The 24578-nt window shown below is 40.2% G+C and overlaps 1 protein-coding gene and 1 pseudogene across 2 annotated transcripts in view; both read right to left on the bottom strand.

Moving 5' to 3' along the window:
- Nucleotides 1–419: 419 nt before the first annotated feature.
- The window catches only part of SNX9 (sorting nexin 9), a 90382-nt gene continuing 66223 nt past the window's right edge, over nucleotides 420–24578 (bottom strand). For both annotated transcript variants that reach the window (XM_074333752.1, XM_019749328.2), the window contains 9 exons: nucleotides 21703–21833; nucleotides 16906–17009; nucleotides 15543–15646; nucleotides 11973–12050; nucleotides 9112–9188; nucleotides 7911–8000; nucleotides 5934–6048; nucleotides 4013–4104; nucleotides 420–2065 (listed from right to left, as the gene is read on the bottom strand). In XM_074333752.1, the coding sequence (XP_074189853.1) occupies nucleotides 2018–2065; nucleotides 4013–4104; nucleotides 5934–6048; nucleotides 7911–8000; nucleotides 9112–9188; nucleotides 11973–12050; nucleotides 15543–15646; nucleotides 16906–17009; nucleotides 21703–21833 (839 nt within the window). In that variant the 3' untranslated portion in view covers nucleotides 420–2017. The remainder of the gene's footprint in view (nucleotides 2066–4012; nucleotides 4105–5933; nucleotides 6049–7910; nucleotides 8001–9111; nucleotides 9189–11972; nucleotides 12051–15542; nucleotides 15647–16905; nucleotides 17010–21702; nucleotides 21834–24578) is intronic.
- LOC141571956 (U6 spliceosomal RNA) lies at nucleotides 10934–11027 on the bottom strand (annotated as a pseudogene).

The raw sequence follows: 24578 nt of genomic DNA, 5'->3' as shown, positions 1-24578 counted from the left end.
GCACAGCCCTGCCACCCTCTGCAGAGAACCACCCTCCCTGTGAGGAACAGCTCTTGGCCTGCTCCTGGGCCTCAGTGGAGACAGAACACTTAACCGTGGGCCACGCCATGACCGTGCGACCTGAGCGCCCACCGTGAACTGGGTGTCACCTGACGCATCGGGCCATGCAGGTGGGCGGGCACAGCAGCGCTCACTCCACCACCAGAGGGAAGTGGCACACATGTGACCTGGCCCGAGGCTGAGCGGTCACAGGGAGACATGGCCCCAATGCCCATGGTCCCCACTCTGACTGCACTATCTTGTCTCCCTGCCTGCGCCTATGGTACCACGGGGATTATTTTCAGCAGCTGGCAACAAGAAGCAATTATCAAAAAAAAGAAGAAAAAGAAGAAGAAAAAAATCACACAAACACCAAAAAGTGTTTTTAAAAAGTGCTTTGAGAATTTACTGTACAGTTTTTTTAAACAATTTATATGTTGGCTTCTACATGCTCTTACATTTGTGTAAAACATTTATACATATTCTTTACAATTTGTACATATATTAAATGGCTGTATCATAAACACTGTTCTATGAGATTTTATAAAAGAAAAATCAAGTAGGGAAAATTCCTTATAAAACATTAACAAAAACCCGTGATATTAAAGAACAACAAGTTCTTATATTCATGTTCATCTGATTTCCTCTTCTACTTATTTTTTGGTTTCACTTTATTTGTGCTGGCCCAAACTTTCCATTTTCTGTAACAGAATTATCAGGTCAGATAAATGAAAGCAGTGAAGATAATAATTAGTAAGGCAACTGTGGGAGACGGAAATACACGTCTGCAGGAGTAGAGACTGTCTGAGTGTTCTGATTTAAAGCCGATGGTCTACAGATTCTGCTGTGCGTTATGCCATTAACTTTAGTACTCGTGACCTGGAAAGTTCTGCCTGAAGTTTCGGTTAGTCAGGAAGAACATCACTGTAGTTTTTCTTAAACATGACATCTCTGGGGTTACTGCATGTTATTTTGACGGCCACCCTGGTCAGTCCCTAAGCTTTTCCCTTTGGTGGGGATGGGAGGGGTTTATGAAACTGTTTTTCCCCCTTTCAGACAATACCAACTGGCCGACTCGTCTACAACCCAAATCAAGAGGCAAATCGCTCTCTCCCTGGCAGTTCTCATTACGTCTGCCTGGGCAGCTGCGGACTGAAAACAGATGAGAAGCTCTGCAGGGGCGAGTCTGTCCTTCCTGAGTGCAGTGGTGAGCACAGTAAGAGCTTCTGAAAAACGTCCTCACCCTCATTGGTTTTGGCATCAAGCTTGCCATGCTTAGGAAGGAAGTGCGAGGAGAGAACGCACTCCTCACAGAAGACCCCACCAGAACGCTCCCAGGTGGGGGCCTGGGCACCTGCTCACCAGGTATGCCAAGCGTGTCCTCTGAGGGACAGTGAAGCCCACCGACAGGCAAAGGAGGGTGCCGGCAGCCCCAGGAGCCCCTCTTGGCTTCCTCTCCTGAAAAAGTAAGCACTTGAGTCATAAATACGTCAGTGAAAGGCATGTAGATTTCCCGAAATAGACAGGAATCCCAAAGGACTGAAAATTATAAAAATATACAAACATATATATGTTTTTATTCTGGCGTATTTCATATTTTTAAGAAAGCAATTAGTAATTACTTGACATTGGGTAAGAATTGGAAAACTGTGGATGACTTATAAATTACAATTTTATATAAAACATCAGTGGGACAAACGTCTAATTTTCCACTCAAAATTCTGATCATTTCAAGTAGATCCCCAAAATAGAGATAATTTCCATTGGTTTAAATAATGGATGTAGAAACGATAAAAAGACTACATCACTGATGCATTTGGGCTGGTAAAGCAAACAGTTTTTTGCAACTCTTTTCCTTTTTGGTTTTCATCCTTTCTTTCCTTTTTATTTTTTTTGGAGGATGGGGGAAAAAAATTAAATTGCATTGCCCCAAGTCAGAAAGAAGCACTTCGGAGTTTTCTTCATGTTCCGTTCTGTTCTACATAGCCGGGAAGCGGCCGAGGGCCTGCCTCAGCTTTTCTGCAATCTGGTGAAGAAAACAAAAAAAAGTCTGAGATTACACTCCCATTAGGACTTCATAGTGTTCTATTATTTCCATTTCTTATGAGTTAAACATTGTAACAAGCTCAATACGTGGGTCTATGCAGTGAGTCTCTTCCGGCACCAGGCCAGCTTCCAGGCCAAGGCCTGCTGAAACCCCCATGGCGGTGCCCACGGCAGTGCCCCAGCGCGCAGCAAGTCCCTGCACCTTCCCACGGCACAGCCCCAGCTTCTCTGTGGAGCAGCATTTCCAGACTGTCCGCTTTTTCCTGCAGTGAAGCAGGAGGGTCGGTCTTCGTGATTGCTGGATTCCTGCCTTCTCGGACCCCCATGGGCTCCTGAGACCCTTCCTGTCACGCCCGCTGCACTACAGCGGGCAGGCAGTACGCACCTTCCTCAGAAAGCCCCACTGCAGGTATGATGACGTGCCTACGTCTCCCTGAGGACACAGATGCCTTAGTCATCCTTGCACCCTAGGCATTTGGAGTAAGTGCTTAGGATACAATACCTGTTTGCTCCATGAAAAAATATGCAAATTTTAACAATTTAAGGGTTACTTCCTCATAAAACTTACGTTAGGTCTAACAAAGATAGTGACTACATACATACAGAGGGTGCCAAAAAAATGTATACACATTTTACGAAAGGAAAACTGTATTAAAATTGTCAATACTCAATGTATATCGATAACAAAAGAAGAATACAAGTCGTTTGACTTCTGCAATTACAAGAGGGGCTCCAAGTGGTTCCCATCAGTGTCCAGACGCTTCTGATTACGGCGAACTGCTGCTTGAGCATAGGTCACATCTCTTAAAATGGGTATAATTCTTTTGGCACCCCTGGTAGCTTCCTATTTTGAATTACAATGTCATTAATAATTAAATCTCACTTGGGCTTGAGAATTATTTAACAAATCAACATTATCAGAATTTCAAGACTTGCCCTCCAGTCACTTTCTCCCACAGAACACATGTATCTGCTGTTCTAACACACGTGAAAGGCAACCACGCAATGGCACCAGTGAATAAAAAGTGTGCAGCAGAGAGCACAGGAACCGCCTGTGAGGGACAGCATGGCTGCCCAGGCTTCCTTCTGTGGATTGGTCTCCAAAACCAACTGCTTCCAACACGCCACTGACAACACGCATAAGCACACAAGTCACAGCTCCCTTTCCAGAAGCTGCTCGGAGACGGACCCTCCCGGCGTGTCCCGTCCAGAGATGACACATGCATGGACATGAGTCTGGGGCTTGCCTGTATCACCCTGAATATACATGAGACGATGCCGAGGGAACAGCGGAGAACTCAGTAAGAAACATGGCAGCTGACACACGGTCCATTCTAAAGTGACAGAACCTGTCTCCAGAGCTGTGCCAGGTCCGTTTTCTGTACACTCTGGTGCACAATGAAATTACTGTGCAGAGGTACAAAAGTTTACATTTTCATTCCTGTTTTCTGAATGACAATATTTAAGGTTTCACTCTTTCGTTTTCTTTCTGCAGTTGCTCTGGTACACTGTGAAACCTTATTCACAAACAAAGGCCGCCTGTAGTGTCCTGTGCAGTGCCAGGCTCCTTGCCCAGCTCAGCCTGCAGGGGTGGCAGGGTGACCTCATCTCATTCAGCAGTGTTCCCTGAGCACAGAGAGGCTGAGGGGGAGGGGAAGCAACCACACAGTGAGGACTTCTCGCGGCCTCTCAACTAGCATCCGTACCCCTCCTTCTTCAAAAGAAAGCCTTTTTTAATCGAGTGTCATTCAAAAAGGAAAAGACGGGTGTCATTAAAAGATTAAAATAAACTCTGCTCGGTATTTAGCCTCTTTTGGTTTAATATGTAGGATTAAGAAATGCAAACGGACCAAATTTCCATGGTCCGCCTACGTGAGCCTGTTCCCGCCCCACGTGCGCGCACCTCGCGGGGAGGAAGCCACCTTACCGTTTCGTAGAACTGCACCTGCTGCTCCAGGTACAGGCGGATGACACTGTTGTAGTCATAGATCCGGTTACTGTGAAAGTGATTCATCTCAGCTACAACCGAAAGCAAGACGTCAGTCACTCCCCACCTGACTGCAAACGACAGCACCTGCTTTCTGGGCTTGGCTACGACTTATCGCCAACAGAACTTGGTCTGATTGGCTCCGGGGCAGGGCCAATTCTTGACAAATGATTTGATAAAGAGGCTAGAAAAACAACTCGAACAGTTCATGGCAAACAACACGTTCCGGTAGGTGATTTCTGTTGATCTGCATCTCAAATACCATGAAACCCAATACAGGAAATCGCCCTGATGTGGACGCCTGTTCTGACAGACTGAGCGGGAAACCGAGTCGGTCGTATTCCCTACAGATGACTAGTTCGTCTGTTTATGGTGGACCTAGAGGGACACCTGGCGGGCCCGGCCTGTACTTTCTTGCACAGCAAGTGTCTCGGGCGGCTTCTCGAGGCGCCTTTGAAAAGCGGGGCGGATGAGCAGCCACGGCAGGACGGCCGCCGTAGTAATGGGTTTGCTGCCTGAGTACCAGGCCATCAGAGGCCTCCTCGGTCCAGGCCAGAGGAGCTGACGCCCGTTCTTCATCTGTGCTGAGTGTTATCCATTCAGCAAACCAATCCCTCATGGAAATGTGTCCGTCAGGACCGCCCTCACCTCCTCACACCCGGGAGAGGCCTCTTTCTCACCTCCTTCTCCTTATCACCTCTCACCTGCCTTTCCCCTCATACTCCAGGCCTAGAAAGCCAACTGCTGGCATCAATTGCTACCAAAAGCTAACTGTTTTATATTAAGTTATCTGAAGTTGTGCAAAGCTTCTCATTTACCTATTTGGATAACCTCAAACACAAGTTCAGTACGAAATTCCCTATTTCAAAAACTTCAAAACCCATATCTGTAATCAGGGCTCCCTGTTTCTGCCCTAGTTGCCTTAGTTCTGGAAATCTTTTCTTTCCACACATTCTCTTTTTCCCATGAATGCCCTAGTCCTGAAGGTCGTTCCTGGAAAAGCCTGCAGACATGCATCATTCTCTTCCCCCCAGCACCACACCTTCTTCGGGTCTTAGAGTCTCAGGCGGCCGAAGCCGTGCTCTTCTGGCTGCGCTGACTCATGTCTGCCCCTCCAATCAGTCCATGCAACTAGCAAGCCTTAAACTTTTTTCTCATTAAAACCTTTTAATGGCTTCTCAATTCCCCCATCAAGTCTACACTCTTCTGCCTGGCTTTCAAGGTCCCCCACAATCACCAACATTTATTCCCCAATAACCTGCAAGTACATTTTATTCCAAAGGCCAATGACATAATCCTGTACGATGATTCTGTGTGCTTTTGTTCGTACTAGAACATCCTTCCCCTTTCTCCTCTGCCCATGAATATTCTAATCGTCTACCAAAACAGGAAAAATCCATTCACTGCTCCTACGTGCCAGAAAACAATCAAATATGTAAAAATTAATATCTTCTTTTTACTAACAGTTAAACTATACCTAATGCTACCTTCAAACGCCCTTTGTTTTCTGTGGTCCTGGGGCATGGAGGTTACAAACTGCTAAATGCTAAACTTGGGAACCTGGAACATCATGATAGGTGCTGATATGAAAAGTTTGAAAGGCATCTTCACTGTCTCTAAGAAATAATAAAAATGTTCAAGTTTAATCAAGCTGTCAGGTAAATGTTTGAGAATGAGAAAATAAATATTACAGATTTTCACTAACACTGGGCTCCTGCATACAAGAGGCTTATGAGGACATTTTAAATCAGCTCTTATTTATCTAACCGTTGTTCACATTTGAATTTCTCTCCAGCAAGAAGAACAGCAACTTCTGTGGGGAAAACAATCCCTACCAGCTACACATAAGCCTCTGTCTTACCTTGTAACGCATAAGACATTGTGCCGACGCGTTTCACCATGTTCTGTTTGTCCTGTGGGGTGATTTTACTAGTTGCAACCAGTTTATCACTTTCTTTCACTTTTTCTATTGCTCCCTGCGAAATATAAAAATGAAATGGTATCAGTAAAATAAACCTAATGGATTAGTTATCAGTTTACAATATAATAACGCAACATCTTTTATGCTTGACTTGCTATTAGACAGGAAAATGTCCCCACAAAATAAGAACATAGGGAAAGTATCTAAATGTAACTTCCTTTAAGGCACTTGGAAGCAAAAAAGTTACTATCTTGAAAAATGTAATTAAGCTAAAATACACTCTTTATGCTACAACAAAATAGAAAGCCACAGGGCACTCTATTTCTATAATATTTATAAGGCACTGCCAGATACCAGCAGCTCACAACAGGAAAACAGGCATCAGTGGGCTTAGTCATTGGGTGAGGGCCTCTCTGGCCCCTGCACAGGGTACGCACAGGACTCCCCGTCTCTTCTGTACTAAAGCGGAGGGTTTTACAGGCTGGCACTTAGTAGGTGGGCAGATCAGAAAGCTTGAGCTTTACTGTGATTTCTGTAAGAAATGCCGAATCAATTTTAAATTAATACTTAGACGGAAGTAGCTGTAAAAGCGGCCAAGTGTTTCCCACTCCAGTATCATCACAGTGGCCATACTTAGCGCTGTCTGGAAAGAAACCCATTCCACTCATGCATAAATGAGACTCCATGTCTAGAATTCTTAACTCCGAACAACTTCCTACAACCAGCTAACCATTCTGAGGTTTTCTTTTACTGAGATTTTAATTTCATTTTTTCCAGTTTTATTGAACTCTAATGACATATAACATTGTATTAACTTAAGGTGTGCACCATGATTTGATATATGTATCTACTGTGAAGTGATCTCCACAATAAGTCTAGTTAACATCCATCACCTTCACATAGTTACAAATTTTTTCTTATGATGAGAATATTTAAGATCTACTCTCTCAGCAATTCCACTTCTGGGTATATATTTGAAGGAAACAAAATCACTATCTTAAAGAGAGAGTGCACTCCTATATCCATTGCGGCATTATTTACAACAGCCAAGATATGGAAACAACCTAAGTGTCCATCAATGGATGAATGGCTAAAGAAAATGTTCTGAGTTTTATATTAAGCTATGAAGTTGTACAAAACCTTTTATTTACCTATGCCACCTCTTCACGATACTTCAATGACAACGCCAAATGCTAAAGTGGACACATGTGAGATTGTTAGGATCACTGCCCAGCCCGTTGGAGAGAGTTTGCGTGTAAGTCCAAGAACATTGCGATATCCTAGAGTACTATAGCTGATAAAATACCCATAATTCTGAGGCAATACACCAAGTTTGAAACAGAGAGAAAAAATCAACAAGAATCCAAATGTGAGTACACCCTAAACCAATTTTTATTTAGTAAAAAAATGTCTTTTTGATGGGAATTATAGTTTCCATTTATCAATACAGGTAAATATTAAATCAACACTGACCATTTTAATTTTAATGAAGAAACACATAGTTAGGCTCAGGGACAGAATATCTTATTCTCTCTTGACAGGGAAGGGTCTTGAGGACTTGCTCAAGCAGCCCAGGGGTCTCACCGATAAGGGAAAGCTTATTCATTTATTGTCTTGAATTTCAAACACCATGATTATTTTGTTGCATACCTGCCCTAACTACATGCATAAAGGAATACTTTTCACATTTTCAGTTCCTTCAAAATAGTCTTTTTATATAATGAAAGAGACTAAAATCTACTCATATACCCGAACATGTGACGGGACCTTGCTATTTAAACACTCCAAGCACCTCCGGCAGGTTCCAGAAAGCTTCTGACTCAGGAGTGTGCTGCAATGTGGGGCCCGTCAGGTGGGCGTGCATGTAGGTCCTGATTCACCCGTGTTGTCTTCTGTCAACTTCTACAATCAAGTTACCTTGTGAGCGCCAATAATATCTGGGAAGCAGCCAAGGAAACCTTTATATTCATGATTACATTCCATCAGGAAATGGAGATCTTTCTTTGGCTAGAACAAGACACAGGGGGGTTGTTACTGACTGAGGAATTCAGACAATCAAGGAAAAGAAAACTGTGACACATGAGGACTACATTAGCCAAAGTATGCATTCAACTTAGTTTTCCTACAAGAAAATAATCTCCAAGACTACTATACTCTCAACCACAGCTTGTAAAGAAAATGATACATCATCAGGTAATTTTTAAGTTGGTTGGTAAAATTAGCTATTTTGATGTGACCCAAAATACAACACCATGAAGAAAAAAGTACTAGTTAAGATTGTATATTCACATACAAGAAAATAAGATGTTATAGTATAATGCCTAAATTTTAGCAGAGCATATAAAAATATTATTGAAAGTCTGGTAATCATTCTAAGTGGCAACTTGAACATTTTTCATGTTTCTGAATTATCATTTTTAATAGCTGTATTAAGCACAGTTCTAAAAAGTAATCGTTTTACAAGTACCAGGAGAGTAGTTAATGACCACACGAGTGTATGTGCACATGGGCATGTGCATAAACATATTTTTAAAAGTCATCTGAAAAAATCCCCGTTTTTTCAAATTTAGGGATCTGAAACAATTTAGATGATCATTCCCCTTAAAGGAACTTCTTTCTGTTATCTGTAAACAGAATTGAGATCGGGCTACTCGAGACACCACTGAACGTCATCTGCTGTGACAAAGGCCTGCCCCATGCTGGGACCGACCACAGCAGCTGCTTTCTCTTCACTAGCTGTTGGATCCTGAGCTCATTTCGGGGTCAGCTCCACCATTACCGTTTTCCAGGTGAGGAAACCCAGGCTCAAGAGAGGCTGAGAGTCCCAACAGGGACTTGAGAGTCCCAAGTGCTCCTTCCTGTACATTCTGACTCCTGATGGCTAAGAACGGATCTGAGCCCGGGACACTAAAAGGCATTCATTTAGGTTTCTTGAGGACAACTTTATCCGTCACTTTAGCTTGACCTAAGAAACACTATTACCAAAGACCATTGACAAAGATACATAGGAATAGAAGAGGATATATCCACTTGGAAAGTTTGACTTAAAGTAAGTTTTAAATTAATGTAGATTAGATGCCATAAAGTCTTAATATGAATTGTGGAGTTATATTAATACCTGTTCTGCCACGAGACTGGCAATTTCTTCATAAGTCTTTCCTGCTTCTGTTATTGCATCATTGAGATCGGTTTCACCTGGAAGCCATTACAGTTATTATCAGTGGTTATAAGTTATATTGCCTTTTCATTCATTTTATTAAAAAAATTTATTATAGAGAATTTCAAACTTTTCAAAACTAGAGAAATAGTATAATGAATCCCCATCTATGTGTCACATAACTTCCCAACTAACAGCTCATGGACAGTATTTTTCACCTACACCATCCACTCCCACCTTCCCCTCACTGGCCACGTAACATTTCATCCACAAATTTTACTTAGAAGGGCTCTTTTAAAAATAGGACAATACCATATCACAATTAAGACAACTGTCCCTGTTATAAATTAAATGATCAGTGTACGGCTTCCTGGCACCTCACGCCAGCTGCTTGAATCAGGATGTAGAAAGGTCTACATGGAATAAAACTGATGTGTTTAAACCTAGAGATTCCTTTTCCTCGTTTCTTTTTTTTTCCCTTGCAAATTTCTTTTCGGGGTGTGTTGAAGAAACCAGGTCATTACGCTGGTACCCAGTCTGGGTTTTGCTGACTGTCTCTGTTGTGATAACATAGTCCTCTGTTCCCTGTATGTTCTTTACACTAGTCGTTAGATCTAGACGCTTGATCAGATTCAGGTGACAAACTTTCTGGTTGTTTCTATTTTGTGTGACGTTAGAAGCCACAGGTGACAATCATTTAGATTTTTACTTTAGTGTAGGTTTGCAAAATGGTGTTACCCCACCTCTATCACTCCTTCTTTATTAGCTGAAATACTTCTATAAAGAGAAACTTTCCTTTAACTTCTTGGTTACCTTGAGGTATAGGAATAGGAAAAGCATGTCAAATGCTTGATTTTTTCCTCTTTCCAGTTTTCAGAATGAGCTGACCCCCTACCACGCCCCAAAGGTAAATGAGATGAACAGTTTTTGAAGCATCGTTGCATTAAACATGGATTTAAACGTATTTGATATGCTTCCTTCCACAGGAATTATCTGCACTAATGCTCAAATCCTTTCCTCACTGGCCAGTCAGTGGAAGGCTCTCCAAACGGGCTCATCAGAGCCACTGTGCTAAACAGGAGCCCCGGCTCACTGTGGTGGGACATGGTGTTCAGAGATTATCATGTGTGATGCTGGGCTGTTTCTTCCTACTGGACAGAGGCCTTTTCAGTGAACACAGCACAGCAAATTGTAGTATTTTTAAAAGAGGAAAACACACGATGAGCTCATATTACTATTTCCAATTCAAATGTAGGACGACATGGTTTTTCATATATATTTTTAAACTTTTGATTTTTTAATCTCTTTTATTTAAAAATTTTAGTGTTAACAACAGTAACATAATTACATATTTGCTTTACTCTACAACATGTAAAACGGTTTCGGAAGTTTAGAATAACAATACCAATATTATATGGCGAACCATATGATTACTGAAAACAACTAAACCTTTTTGCAGTCTTCTATACCATAAGCCATCTGTTAGTAGGGATGTATGTACATTCAAAATATGTTTTAAGGTGATTTGAAGTAATTTGGAGGTTATAACTCCATCTTTATGTACAAGTAATTTGTTTTATTTTGCTTTTGCTTCTTAGGACTTTTAAAAAAAATATTTTAACTTAAATTTGTATTCTAATAATCATGTAGAACATTTACGTGGTTCCAAAGTCAAATCTGCAAAAAAATATGATCAGGAGTCTAGCTCCCGTATCTGTTCCTTTCTTCTCCCATAGATAACTAGTTAAAAACTTTCATCGATTGTATTTGCATGATAATCCACAAGAATATAAAATGCTTCATGAACTTGTGCAGGGGCCATGCTAATAGTCTCTGCGTTGTTCCGATGTTAGTATACGTACTGGTAAAGGGAGCATGGAGAATTACAGTTAACACAGCTGAGCACCCTTAGGAACTGAAACGTGCATTATTGCCAGATGGCAGCACTGCCCCAACATACCAGCATGTCTGTGCCAATGGAGATGTGATAAGACATCGTGCTTAATGCTGCTGACCTTCACTTTCCTTGAAATGGGAGAAAGTATTCACTGGGGACTTGAATTCATATGTGGGAGCCCTAAATCCTAAATTTCGGTGAGACTAATTTCTTATTCTTGAAAATCCTCAAAATATTGACATCCAAAGGCCTGCATTCTCTCGGTAGCAGGATCAATCAACACCCTGGTGAAAGTACCAATTCTGTCACTTCTGTAAGTGACAGGATGTACTCAAATTTAATAGGTGCCACTCACCTGACAAACACTTTTACTTCCCACCTGCTCCATATGCCAAATTAAGGAAACATAAACCAAAATATAAAGGAAAACAGCTAACTTGTTCTCTCAAGTGTTGTCGATATAAATACACAATGAACTTGAAATACCTCAGGTAAGATATGCAATGTGGGATAAACTGAAAACAACTGTAAGTTATGGAAAGACTTAAGGCAACATGAGTGTGTTAGTCAAATTTTTTTCCTCCAAATGACCTTGATGAGATCTGGCCTTGTACTAGGATTGACTTCGGTTTGGCCAAGAGATGAAAGCAAGGGTAGAGTGCTACATATTACAGCCACCAGTTTTATTAAGACACAAGAGCTATACAAAAAAGAGCAAAGGAGCTAGCACAAAAATACAAATAACAAGTCTTCACTTTTCTCAAAAGTCAGAAGGTGAGGTTGCAGAAGTCCTGAGTGGAGCAGCCTCGCCAATTTGAGTGTCAATGCCAGTACCTGCAGAGTTCTTGTTTGTCTGCAAGAGCCTGAAAGAGGGCAGCTAGTCCGAATCAGACAGTAACAGCTCAAGGAATAAATAAAGACGTACCTTGATAACCACTAGAACTGAACACTGCTGCTAAACTCTGCAAGGCCTTTCCTATCTTCTGATATTCCTTGGGTAACGCTGAAAGAGGAGAAATAAAAAATTGTCAACTAGTCCTCTGAGTAAACTGAAATGGGATTCAACTATTTTCTAAGAGTGATTACTTTTATAATAAAAAAAATTTGAAGTGATTCAAAACAGTTTGTATTCTTTAATAAAATGATTGATTTTTTAAAATTAATGATTTGTTTCAATTTGTAATTAACAGGTGGTTCAATTAATAGTGGATGCTATTTTAACAACTGTCACCACTGCCCCAATTCTTACCGAGCGAAATCAAAGTAGACTGGAAGGTCATTTAGAAGGCGATTTCTAGTTTACAGTGCTTTCACACAGACCACCCCACTTGGTACCACAATGGCCCCCCACCCAGAAGCAGACACACGATTTCCAACTCACGGGTTAGGAAAATAAGGGTCATGGAAGTAAACTGGCTTGCCCAGGCTCACATGGCCAATAAATAATGGCTTTGGCACTTGTGATTCCAAATCCACTGCTTTTCCCACTATGTTATGTATGTATGAATGGTTATTTACAAAACAACAAAACCGAAAGCAACAAGGTGTGGAAGAAAAAAAAGGTAGTGGGACTTCATAGGACCAGGGAGGAGGGATTTTAGGATCTGTGTAAGAAGATTAACAGATCTCTAAGGTTCCTTCTCATGCTAAAATTCTAGGATCCCAGGATCACTTTGGAGAACTTCCTAGAGAAGAGTCTCTGTATCTTAGGCTGTTTTCTTTGCATCTGTCTAGTCCCTTTAAATATATCTTTGTCTTCCAAAAGAAATTATTTGCTTTGCACGTGAAGAATTAGTGTAGTATTAAAAAATAAGAATAATTCGGGGCGGCCAGATGGCTCAGTTGGTTAGAGTGCGAGCTCTGAATAACAGGGTTGCCGGTTTGAGACCCACATGGGCCAGTGAGCTGCACCCTCCACAACTAGATTGAAGACAATGAGCTGCTGCTAAGCTTCCGGAGGGGCAGCAGAATGGCTCAGTCGGTTAGAGCGTGTGCTCTTAACAAGGTTGCTGGTTCTATTCCTGCATGGGATGGTGGGCTGCACTCCCTGCGACTAAGATTGAAAATGGTGACTGGACTTGGAGGTGAGCTGTGCCCTTCACAACTAAATTGAAGGACAATGACTTGGAGCTGATGGGCCCTGGAAAAACACACTGTTCCCTAATATTCCCCAGTAAAATTTATAAATAAATACATAAATAAATTTTAAATAAATGAATAAAAAGAATCCAAATGTCTAGGCCAGAGAATTTGAAGTATGGTCCATAAACTGCAGTAATCAGGAAACACAAATTCAAACTGTACTAGCTTGATTTTAGTAAACCATTTACCGTTTTGTAACTTAGTTTTTGCCTCTATACTCGGGGTCAAAGATATGTGCCATTTGCTGCACCACACAGAGTGTGCTGGATTTCTCACTTTACAGATGTGGATTTTTTAAAAACTCTTTTGTGAGAGTAAAGATGTAGGAAGATATGCCTGACTCAAATCCTAAATAAAGTGTTCAACCCCTCCTCCCCCCAAAAAAGGAGCCAGCCTTAAACCAATATTTCTGTAATAAATTTGGCTTTATGGGTTACACACAACATGGAGTTGATCGGATGTTAGATATTAAGGGATTTAATTATTTAAAAAGATCATAACCCCAGATTTTTGTAATATCCTTAAAAAAGTTCAAAATTTGCATTCATTTAAAATATTTCTAAAAAATAGGAAACAGCTTTCAAAGAACATACAGATTTAACTGATTTGTTACTATGGCCTCATAAGAGTTTACAGCTAAAATTAATTATTTTAAAAATGAAATGACTTCATTTATATTTTAGAGAAATGTCACTCTCCTTTTTGTTCACGAATTATTCCTTGTGACCAAATTGAAACAAATCTTGTTTCCTAGTGCTGTATTTGCATACATTATTTTCTCAAGCTTAGTTCTGTATTAAGGATATGTGGCATCGTATTCCTTTGCTGTGGAAAAGGAGCAACTGTTACTACTTCCAGTATCTGCTCTACTTGTTTATACTTCCAGTGCCTACCCCTCAGGTATGAACAGCCAGTATCAAGTGTTTCATTGATATAAAATATGAAAATAGAGGGCCATTCAATGTGAGGCATGCAGGACCTTTTTTTCCTGCAAAAGGCTAGACAATAAATATTTTAGGCTTGGTGGGGCCACAAGTTTCTGTAGAAACTATTCAACTCTGCCACTGTATCATGAAAGTAGCCACAGACAATATGCAGATAACGCGTATGGCTGTGTTCCGATAGCACTTTATTTACAAAAACAGGCAAGACAGATTTGGCCTCTAGGCCAGAGCTTTCCAACTCCTGATGTAGGGCTTAGATTTCAGGTCAGGACTAACAGATCCCAGAACTGCTATTAACTTTGCTCTGCTATTTTAATAATTTATCCACAAGTCACTCCACATTCAGTTTCTTGTTCATTAAAATTGTTTTTTGACTTCAAATTCTGATTCTTTTCCATTATTTAGAGGAAAAATACCACCTTTAAAAAAACCTTGACAGAAACACATAACTTAACCACCTTCCTATACTGAGCATCAAAATACTGATATAATTTAAAAGTGGTATGTATTACTTTTATAATTCAAAGAAGCCGTTTTTATTTTTAACAAATAACTGCAGACAGCTAGTATTCTTGCAGGTTCTAGAAACAGACTAGCAGTTCCTCTTCCTCCCAAGGTTAACATGGACCAGCCATACTGAGAGCTGTTTCTCTCTGGGCCCCAGAAGGCTGTGCGGCAGTGAGGGCAGCATGGATGGACAAGGGAGAGAACCTCCCGGTCCTCCAGGTGCGGGATCCCTGTGAAAGCCGTGCCGCGGTGGTCAGGCCTCTGGAAGCTTCTGAGCCTTAGGGAGAAACAGGGCAGATGCTGCGCAGGACGCCGCAGCTGGATGCCCCAATGTCCCTGTCCTGGGCTATGTGACACCAGAGCTGCATGGCCCTGGCGAACACAGGAAACGCGGTTCAGCAGAATGGCAGTCTACAAAGGGAAGGGACGGGGACCAGCAGTCGAGGACACGGAATCAGCAGGCAGGAAGCCGTGGCTGGCAGCGCTCCTAGTCTGAGTCATCCTGAGTTTTCTACTATCAATTACACTGGTTTTTCCTAAAAATTAGGGCCTTAGTCAAATATACAACATCTTATCAATGGATAAAGATTAAAAAGTAAAATCATGAGATTAAAAATAACCACAAGCACTCTAAACATGCAGAAAAGATTACTTTCCCATAGATTACAAAACCCTAAATAACTGGAAATATTTAAGCGAACATGGTGTTTTTTATGAGAGTTCTTGAAGTGGCTTTGTTCAGGCCAACTGTCTTGTTTAATTCGGGTTGAGAAGGGAAGATCATGAGGTCACTCAGTGCATTTCTGTCTCAGGCAGCACGGTTCCCTAGTGGAACACAGGCCATAAACGGGAGCCTGCACCGCCCCTGCAAACCCCGCAGTGGACGCACGAGGCACACTCACGTCCTGTGCAGCGCTTCCAGTGCTCCTGGCCCACGGTCAGCAGCTCCTTCACGCCGTCATCCATGGCTTTGGTGAATCTACCAACAGCATCGCACTTCTGTTCTCTGCGGGGCAGAAACACAAGAAGGCACGGCCTGGGCTCAGCCACCAAAGGCCCAGGGGCAAGTGGAAGCGGGGAAATCCCATGTGGTTGGACAGTCCCACCGAACACTCCCAGGTACTTGTGGGCTTGCTTAGAACAACTGCCCTTTAACTACATTGGTCCTAAAAACAGGCTTGATTCAGGTTTTTAAAGGACTACTTAAAAATGTGTCATTTATATTTTACCCTGCCTCCTTTCCAGCTCAATTTCTTGTGAATTTTCAATAAAATTACCCTAAAGTAAATAAAATCCTCATTTCTTGAATATCTTATTAGTGAAATTCGATCACTGGCGGTACTGTCGAATATATCAAACAATAATACAGGTTGTTAATGGTAGTTGTTTGTTCATTCCAACACTGAATCACAGAAAATAAGCTGGATGCACAACCATGTACGGGAATACTGAACGTATCAGTCCTTTAAGGATGCAAACAGTATTTACCAACCTGGAAAAATCACAATATACTCTTAAATTAAAAAAAAAAAAAAAAAAAAAAGATTTTTTATAAAAGAGAATGCATAGTGTGAGGTCATTTTTATTGCAAACATTTTTTTCTTTAGATATGTATGTGCAGAGGAGGGTTTGGAAGACTACAGACCTAGGCCAATATGTTACCACTGATTTTTCTCTCTGGGTAGTTGGCAGATTGCAAGGTGTTTTTTTTCTTGTCTATATTTTTGATAACACATAAGCAATGACTTTATAAGAAAAAACCTTCTTAAAATAAAAATAAACCCCAAGATATTTTATTAGTCTTTATATAGAAAAGGAACTACTCCAGATTTTCAACCAACCCTACATGAATAAAAAGACTACATGATTAAAAACAGATTAAAACCACCCAGAAAAAGCAGGTCAGAGACTGCTTCCTTCAAGGCAGTGTATAGAGAGGTTTCTGCTTTGTTGCACATTACGTGGGTGTTAGTTGGCTCTGTGACACTTTTTTCATCATATTTTACTGAAAATAACTACCAACCACTGTGTCAACTATGAAATCACTGACATAAGGTAAAAAAGAAGCAGACTTTAATCTGATGTTATGGTTAGAAAGTGCTTTCAGGCACAAATGATGCTTTTCTTGTCACCTGACTGCAAACCGCACTCATTTCACACACTCTAGCCTGACAGTCTGAATTCCACTTGTGGTCGTACTGGCCATGACCTCTAAGCAAAGGAGGCAGACACAGGTGAGAAGGAAAGTCTGGTGGTATCTCTTACACTTCTATTAAGTCCAAGTCAGGTGCCTCTGGTTCCATGGTGGAAAATATCATAACTCCCACCAGCTCGTCTTTCTCAGCCTTCCGCTTCCCAGTTTTCCATTCCTGTAATAGGAACATCATAAGTTAAAGTGGAGAGCGGAGTCACACTGGCCTTTGAAAATCCCCTACCAGAATCGGCTCACTGGTCATCTTTATCTTTCTACTTTTCAGGAAGCAGGTCCCATGCCATCTCCCTGTGCACCCAGGGCCCAAACGCCTTCCATCTCAAGTGTCACCTCAGACGTGAACAGTGCCCTGCACAGCACGTTCTTCCAGTGCAGTGATTCAGCCACTTTCCTAAGAGTTACCCATATAAACACAGCGAGTCACACACCCACCCTGAACTTCGACAAGGTGCCTCAAATTTTTAGGTTGTTTTCTAAAAAAGGTTAAAGCTTTTCTAAAATTCAAGACAGAAACCAATATTATGAGCTATTTTTAAAAAACATACTATTACATGATATATACGAGGTCTGACAATTAAGTTCGCAAACTGGTTGCAATGATATTGCTATCCTTTTTGGATTTATCAGAGGGATTATTCATTAGGAATTTGTACCAACTGGACAAACAGTTAACCAAGTTTGGAAGCGCTGAAAAGGCTGCGTGAAATGTTAGACAAAAATGACCTGAACATTTCACCAATTCATGAAAACGACCTGAACATTTCGCCAACAATTCATGGCTCTTGCATCAAGACAATGAACCAGCTCATGCGGCACTGTCTGTGATGGAGTTTTCAGCCAGTAAACAAATAATTATATTGGAACACCCTCCCTACTCACCTGATCTGACCCCAATGACTTTTTTATTTACCCAAAGATCAAGGAAATATTGAAACAAAGACATTTTGATGACATTCAGGACATCAAGGGTAATATGATGACAGCCCTGATGGCCATTCCAGGAAAAGAGTTCCAAAATTGCTTTGAAGGGTGGACTAGGCTCTGGCATGGGTGCATAGCTTCCCAAGGGGAGTACTTGGAAGGTGACCATAGTGATATTGAGCAATGAGGTATGTAGCACTTTTTCTAGGATGAGTTCACGAACTTAATTGTGCGACCTCATATATCATATATACACATACACATAGATAAGTGCCCAAAGCAAAAACACCCAGGCAAGGAACTCTCACAAAGTCCATTCCTGTGTGAAGACCAACCACCAAGGCCAAGAGGGAGATGCCCTTCCCAATCACCACCTCTTCCTACCTATCACCCACTTTCATCGTTGTCATTTCCTTACTTTTAGAGTTTTATCACAAAAACATGAATCTCGGCACTACCGTTTTGCTAGTATTTTGCATCTTTCGTGCCTGGTTCTTTTTGCTGCACCTCTACCTGGAGCTACAGTCACGTGGTCATTACAGCTGTAGTTCATTCATTTCGTTGCTGTAGAATATGCCCCTACTTATTTACCCATTCTACAACTGGCAGCTACCCCGGCCCCTTCCAAGTTTGCACAAAACTACTATGTACATGTCTTCTGGTACATATATGTGCATGCATTTGTCGGGGTGGAAAATTGCTTACTTTAGTAGATAATGACAAACTGTTTTCCAAACTGGTCTCACCCATTTTCACACCCACCAGCAGTGTGAAGCCCAGCAACTCCGCGTCTCACGTAGAAGACACTGGGTATGGTCAGCCTTTCTAATTTTAGCTGTTCTGAGTCAGCAGTGTATTCACTGTGGTTTTAATTTGCACTTCTTTGATTACAAATGAGATTAAGTACTTTTCTATACATTTGTTGATGATTCAGATACTTTCTTTTGTGAAGTATATTACCAAATCTCCAATTTTTCTACTGGGTTATCTTATCTATTAGTATGGATTTTCACATATTCTAAAATCAGCACTTGGTTGGTTATGTATGTTTATACCTTTAGCTTATTTTTCACTTTTAATGGCTTCTTCTGATAAACACAAATTCTTAATTTTAATGTAGTTTAATTTATCAGTGTCTATAGTTAGTTGTTTTTGTGTCTTATTTCAGAAATTCGAGAGGAATGAAGATATTCTCCTGTTACCTTCTAGAAGCTTTTCTGTATTGCCTTTCACATTTAGACCTGAGAACTCTTTGGAAATAATTTTTTAAAACTTTGTACAACAGAAACTTCCAAACATACAAAACTAGAGAGAAAAGTGCAATAACCCCCTACAGACTCAGCCTCAATAATTATCAAAATTTTGCCAATCTTGTTTCATCTACTCTCCTCCATTCTACCTTTTTTAAAAATTATTTAAATGGAAATCTCAGACATAATATAATTTCACCTGTACATACTGCATTATATAGCACCTTTAACAGTTAAGGCCATATACTAGAAACCTGACCACCTTGCCCGTATCAACCTTAACGAAATCAATAGTAGATTGCTGTGAGTAGTGACCAAATCTGATTTTCCCCCAATGGTACCATTCAACTGACCCAGCACCATTTATTGAAAAGACTGTCCTTGCCCCAGTGCACTCAGCCCCATCTTTGTCAAGTGTCCATTTTGTTCTGCTGGTCTGTTTGTCTATATGCCACCACCTTGCTACTGAAATTCTTTAGTTTCATGAGTCTTGAAATCCAGTCAAGTCCTCTTCCCACTTCAGTCTTTTTCAAGAGTATCTTGGCTATTCTGAGTGCTTTGATTTTCTACATATGACATCTTTACTGTTCTTCAATCCATGAAACATAGTATTAGAAAATTTATTTAGGTCTTATTTTATTTCCCTCAATGTTTCATAGTTTTTTATGTAGATCTTTTGTACATTTTCTTATATTTATTCCTAGATATTTGATATTTTTTGTGCTATTGAAAAGATGTTTTTAGACTTTCATTCTCTGCTTATTGCCAATATATAAATGTGCAATGTCTCATATCCACCTACCTTATTAACCTCTTATTTCTAATAATTTTCTGTAGATTCTTTGGGATTTTCTGTGTCCATCCATCTATATGAGCTACTATTCATATGCCACTATCATAGTTTTTAGTGATTATCTAGTTTTACACTGTCAATTTAGCCAGTGAGGAAATTGTGTCTCAAGAGTGTAAATGTCTTGGCCAAAATCACAGAGGTTGTTAGAAGCAGAGCCAAGACTAGAACTCAAGCGGCTTGACTCATTTATTCCTCGTATATCACTTTTATGGTAAGTTGATTAATCTTTAAAGGTGCCATTAAAAAAAACCCACACACACACCCAAAAACCAATGTCTACATTTATTATTATTATTAATAATATTCTGCATAAAACAACCTTTAGAAGTATTTTCTAAACCAAATCCTTGCCAAATCAATCAAATAAGCCCTTGTTAAAAGTCCTGCGAGTCACCAGAAGGGCTACAAACTGGATGGGGGCACCATGCAGTTTTTGTAACTACAAAGTAACTCACTCAAAGAACCTAATATAACTACTTGACATACTGTGACTAAATATCACATCTCAACAGAAAAAACCAGAGGTTTCCAGAGCAGCCTGCAAGGCTAGACCGATGACATACACAAATTCACAAAGAAATGCTAAAGCACCTCAATGCTTTCTAATTCCTGACCTGGCTACATACAACACATTCAAATGAGACTGTGAATTCTAGAAATAAGCAATAACTGAAAATAAGGCCCAAATATTTACACAATGTTTAAGTGTATGCATATGTCTGTAAACACAAAGCCCTAAATTTGGGCTTGTTATTGTAAATGTGGTCACTTTAAATAAGAAAAAGTAGTACAAAGAAGTTTAGCAAGTAAATCTCTGTCTGGAAGTTCTAACAAAGTATACGGTATTCTATTATTTCATTTAACATGAAAATCATTTCATGATTTTTTTCCCTAGGATCATAATTTGTTTCGTACCTGCTACTGGCATCTGAGCTCACTTATGCTTTTATCCTTTAGATTGTTTTCTAAGACATGTAATAATTGTTGTAAGAAAAACTATGGAGAAAACATCTTTAGAGAATAAGAAGACTCAACAAGTACAGTAAAAGCTTCATGAGAGAAAAAAGTTTTCAAAGCCGACAATAACGAGATATCAAGCAGCCAATTTTTTCTTGGTTATCAAAAAAGGACAGATGACCATTGGCAGAATGATTGGCCACGGGGACAGGCAGAGCAGCATTTACTTTGGACTAACAACTATTATAGAGTCTGGAAAAACAACTCGGTTTTAAGAAGGATGGTTCAATTCCTAATCTACTTCTCCTTTCAAAATGCTATCACTTTGTAAGGTCAAAATGTGATCAGAAAAAAATCACTCAATTACCTTACTTCACGCTGATAATATCCTGCATACTGTGTTTTCCCAAAAATAAGACCTAGCCAGCCCATCAACTCTAATGCGTCTTTTGGAGCAAAAATTAATATAAGACCCGGTATTATATTACATTATATTATATTAATTTTTGCTCCAAAAGACGCATTAGAGCTGATGGTCCAGCTAGGTCTTATTTTCGGGGACACACAATAGTTTGGTATCTATCCCATGTTTAAAAGCATCTAGGAAAAATGTTCTCACTCTATCACATCTTTCATCCCCTGTCCACTACATTCCCCGTTTATGGGAAGCCATCCTGGCAAGCAGTTCTTTCACATTTTACAACTAATTTCCTAGGGCTGGGATTTAGATGTCTATTCTCTCATTGTCTTTGGAGGAAATGAGAAATAACCACCTAGCCAACATAGTTTTAACTCCTTTCAGACATAAAACTGTGTGCATGTGACAATTCTCAACAGACTCTTAAGATTCTCAAAATAAAATATCCTACCTTTTCATCCCGGAAATTTAGAAATTGCTGGAAAACCTCACTTTCTGAAATTACTGGATGACGACACATCCTGGTCATCCACGCCTGAAGTCTCTCCATGCGCATTTTGATAAATTCTTCTTCAAAGCGACCTGCAAGACACACACTGAGAGCGCTATACATCTGGGTCTAAAATGAGTTACTGTCACTGCAATTGGAAAGTTGTTTACATAGCTACTGGCTACTTAGTATAAAGTTATTTAGTAAAAGGTCAGTCATGGTAATGTTTTACTAACCTAAAAACAAGCAACACAGTGGATGCTGAAAGACCCATAGGAAAGATAAAACAGATTTTTTTAGTTTGTAAGAATGAAATTCCAACTACACAAATTAATAAACCTTTTAATTGTAATAAGAATAATCACAGCCTTGAAGTGCTATTTACTTCAAGGATCCCCAAAGTACTTAACAAATTTAAAAGTAAATTTTATTTCAGTATGAAGAACTTTCTCTTTCTTTGAAACTACCATATGCTACATCCTGTATGTCCATATTAAGTTCTATAGGCAAGAAGAAAAGGGTGACAAAGTGGAATTTTAAAAGTAATTCTTACAAAGCACATAAAATTTCTGTATTTATAAAAATGTGTCCAAATGCAATATAATCTCAGATATGCAAATGAAAATTTAGTATTTATGGACAGTAACTCAGGATTGTAGCTTTCCCCCTGTTTTGTTTTTTAAATTACTTAAACTAAAATAGAAAAGGCAAAATTTCCAGGAGTGCAATAATGAAAGCTGCTATCTCAGAACTCATGACTGTCCTAAAACAGAGCTTAGTAAGTCATATTTCTATTTTAAAAGTAGAAAATCAGCTTAACAAGCCTGACATACCAATCATCAAGTGAACATGGAGAATTTGTATAAGCCGACCAAAGGAAATCTCTGAGTTAAAAGCCTTCTGGAAATGGAGATTCCAGCCACAGGTGAGTGAGGTTATCAGTTAACCCAGTTCCTCCCAAAATAAATATAAACCCAGACAATCAAAAAAATCAGTGCTCTGGAAACCAACCAAAGGCAAAGGGCCATCTGAGAAGTGTTTCTGTTTGTGAAACTGCTGAACTTCAGGCACGAACAATGGAAATCTGTGGCGTTCTGGCCGGGGCTGCCCCGGCCACCTCATCCCCTTCTTGGGTGACATGGAGGTTCTGCCAGGGAGGAGCTGGCTGTGAAGACTGGCAGCCGTAGCTTCCCTGGTGAAGGAGGATGCTCACTTGACCTGGCGCAGTGGGAGACGCCCATGCTCAGGGGTGGTGGCAGTGACAATCCAGAGGCTGGGAACAGGGAGGGCTAACGGCTCTACCAGCCGAGATTAATGGTTGAGCAAGATATTCCAGGCCGAGGCTGAGTGCAGAAACAGTGGTGATTAGATGGGGTCCAAGCCAGACACACTCTGGCCAACTCTGAGGCTGCATCGTGTAAAGGAGACACAAAAGGGCCCTCAAGAAATTAAAAGCCAGGGCTAACTTGAAAATGACATGAACTTTGAATGTGCTCCCCTACACAAACACAGACCCAATGGCAAGGACTGAAGCTTCAACGGCTTGAGGTAGGCTTGCCACTACTCTACACAGTTGCAGTTGAACCCTAGGAAGCCAAACTTAAAAAGAAAAACATAAAAATAATTGAGCTGCAGGAGAGACAAATTTCTGAGATTTAGCCCAGGCAAATTACTTACCAAACAAAAAAACAAAAACCATAAAGCAGAAACAATAAAAACCTTCAGAGACAAAATTCAGAACCCAGAATTGCTGAAATATATCCTGTAAAACGTCCAGTTTTCAACAAAAAATTAAGAGACTGTACAGAAACAACAAGGTATAACCCATACTGAGAAAAAGTGTCAAGAAAAGTTTCCTCTAAGTGTCCCCAGATGTTGAATTTAGATGAGAAAAACAAAACGGCAGAAAAAGCAGCTTCTATAAATATGTTCAAAAGACTAAGGGAAGTCATATTTAAAAAATTAAAGAAAAACATGACAAGGAATCAACAAATGGAGATTCTTAAGAGAGAAATTATTTAAAAAAATCAAATAAAAACCTTGAAAATACAGTACCTGAAATTAAAAATTCATTGTAGGGGTTTAACAGTAGATTCAAGAAGACAGAAGAATGACTGACTGAATCTGAAGATAAATCAACAGAAGTTATCTAATCTGAAGAACAGAGAGGAACAAAACTAAAGAAAAATGAACTGGGCCTCAGAAAACATCAAGCACACCAACATACATAGGAAATCCCAAAGGAGAAGAGAAAAAATGTTTAAAGAAAGAAGTTGGGCATTTCCCAAATTCGATGCAAAATTTTAATCTACACTTCCAAGAAACTCAACAAACCCCAAGTAGGATAAATATAAAGATATTGGGGGCGACCGGATGGCTGAGTTGGTTAGAGCACAAGCTCTCAACCATAAGGTTGCCAGTTCAATTCCCACATGGGATGGTGGGCTGCGCCCCTTGCAACTAAAGATTGAAAACAGCGACTGGACTTGGAGATGAGCTGCGCCCTCCACAACTAGATTGAAGGACAACGACTTGGAGCTGATGGGCTCTGGAGAAACACACTGCTCCCCAATAAAAAAAATTAATAATAATAATAAAAAGATATCCACACCAAGACCACATCAAGATATAGCAGAATCAAACTGCTGGAAGTCAAAAACAAAAAGAAAATCCTGAAAGCAAGTGAAGACGATTCATCATGCGTGGTGGGGTGTGCGTGCACGTGTGCATGAGTGTGACCGACAAAACAGAACGATTTGCCATCTGACACAGTGGAGGACAGAGGCAATGGAAGGACATAGTCAACATGTTGAAAGAAAAACTATCAGACATGAATT

Source organism: Rhinolophus sinicus, linkage group LG05 (genome assembly GCF_036562045.2).
Source record: "Rhinolophus sinicus isolate RSC01 linkage group LG05, ASM3656204v1, whole genome shotgun sequence".
Taxonomy (NCBI): domain Eukaryota; kingdom Metazoa; phylum Chordata; class Mammalia; order Chiroptera; family Rhinolophidae; genus Rhinolophus; species Rhinolophus sinicus.
This window is presented reverse-complemented; position numbering and strand designations above follow the sequence as displayed.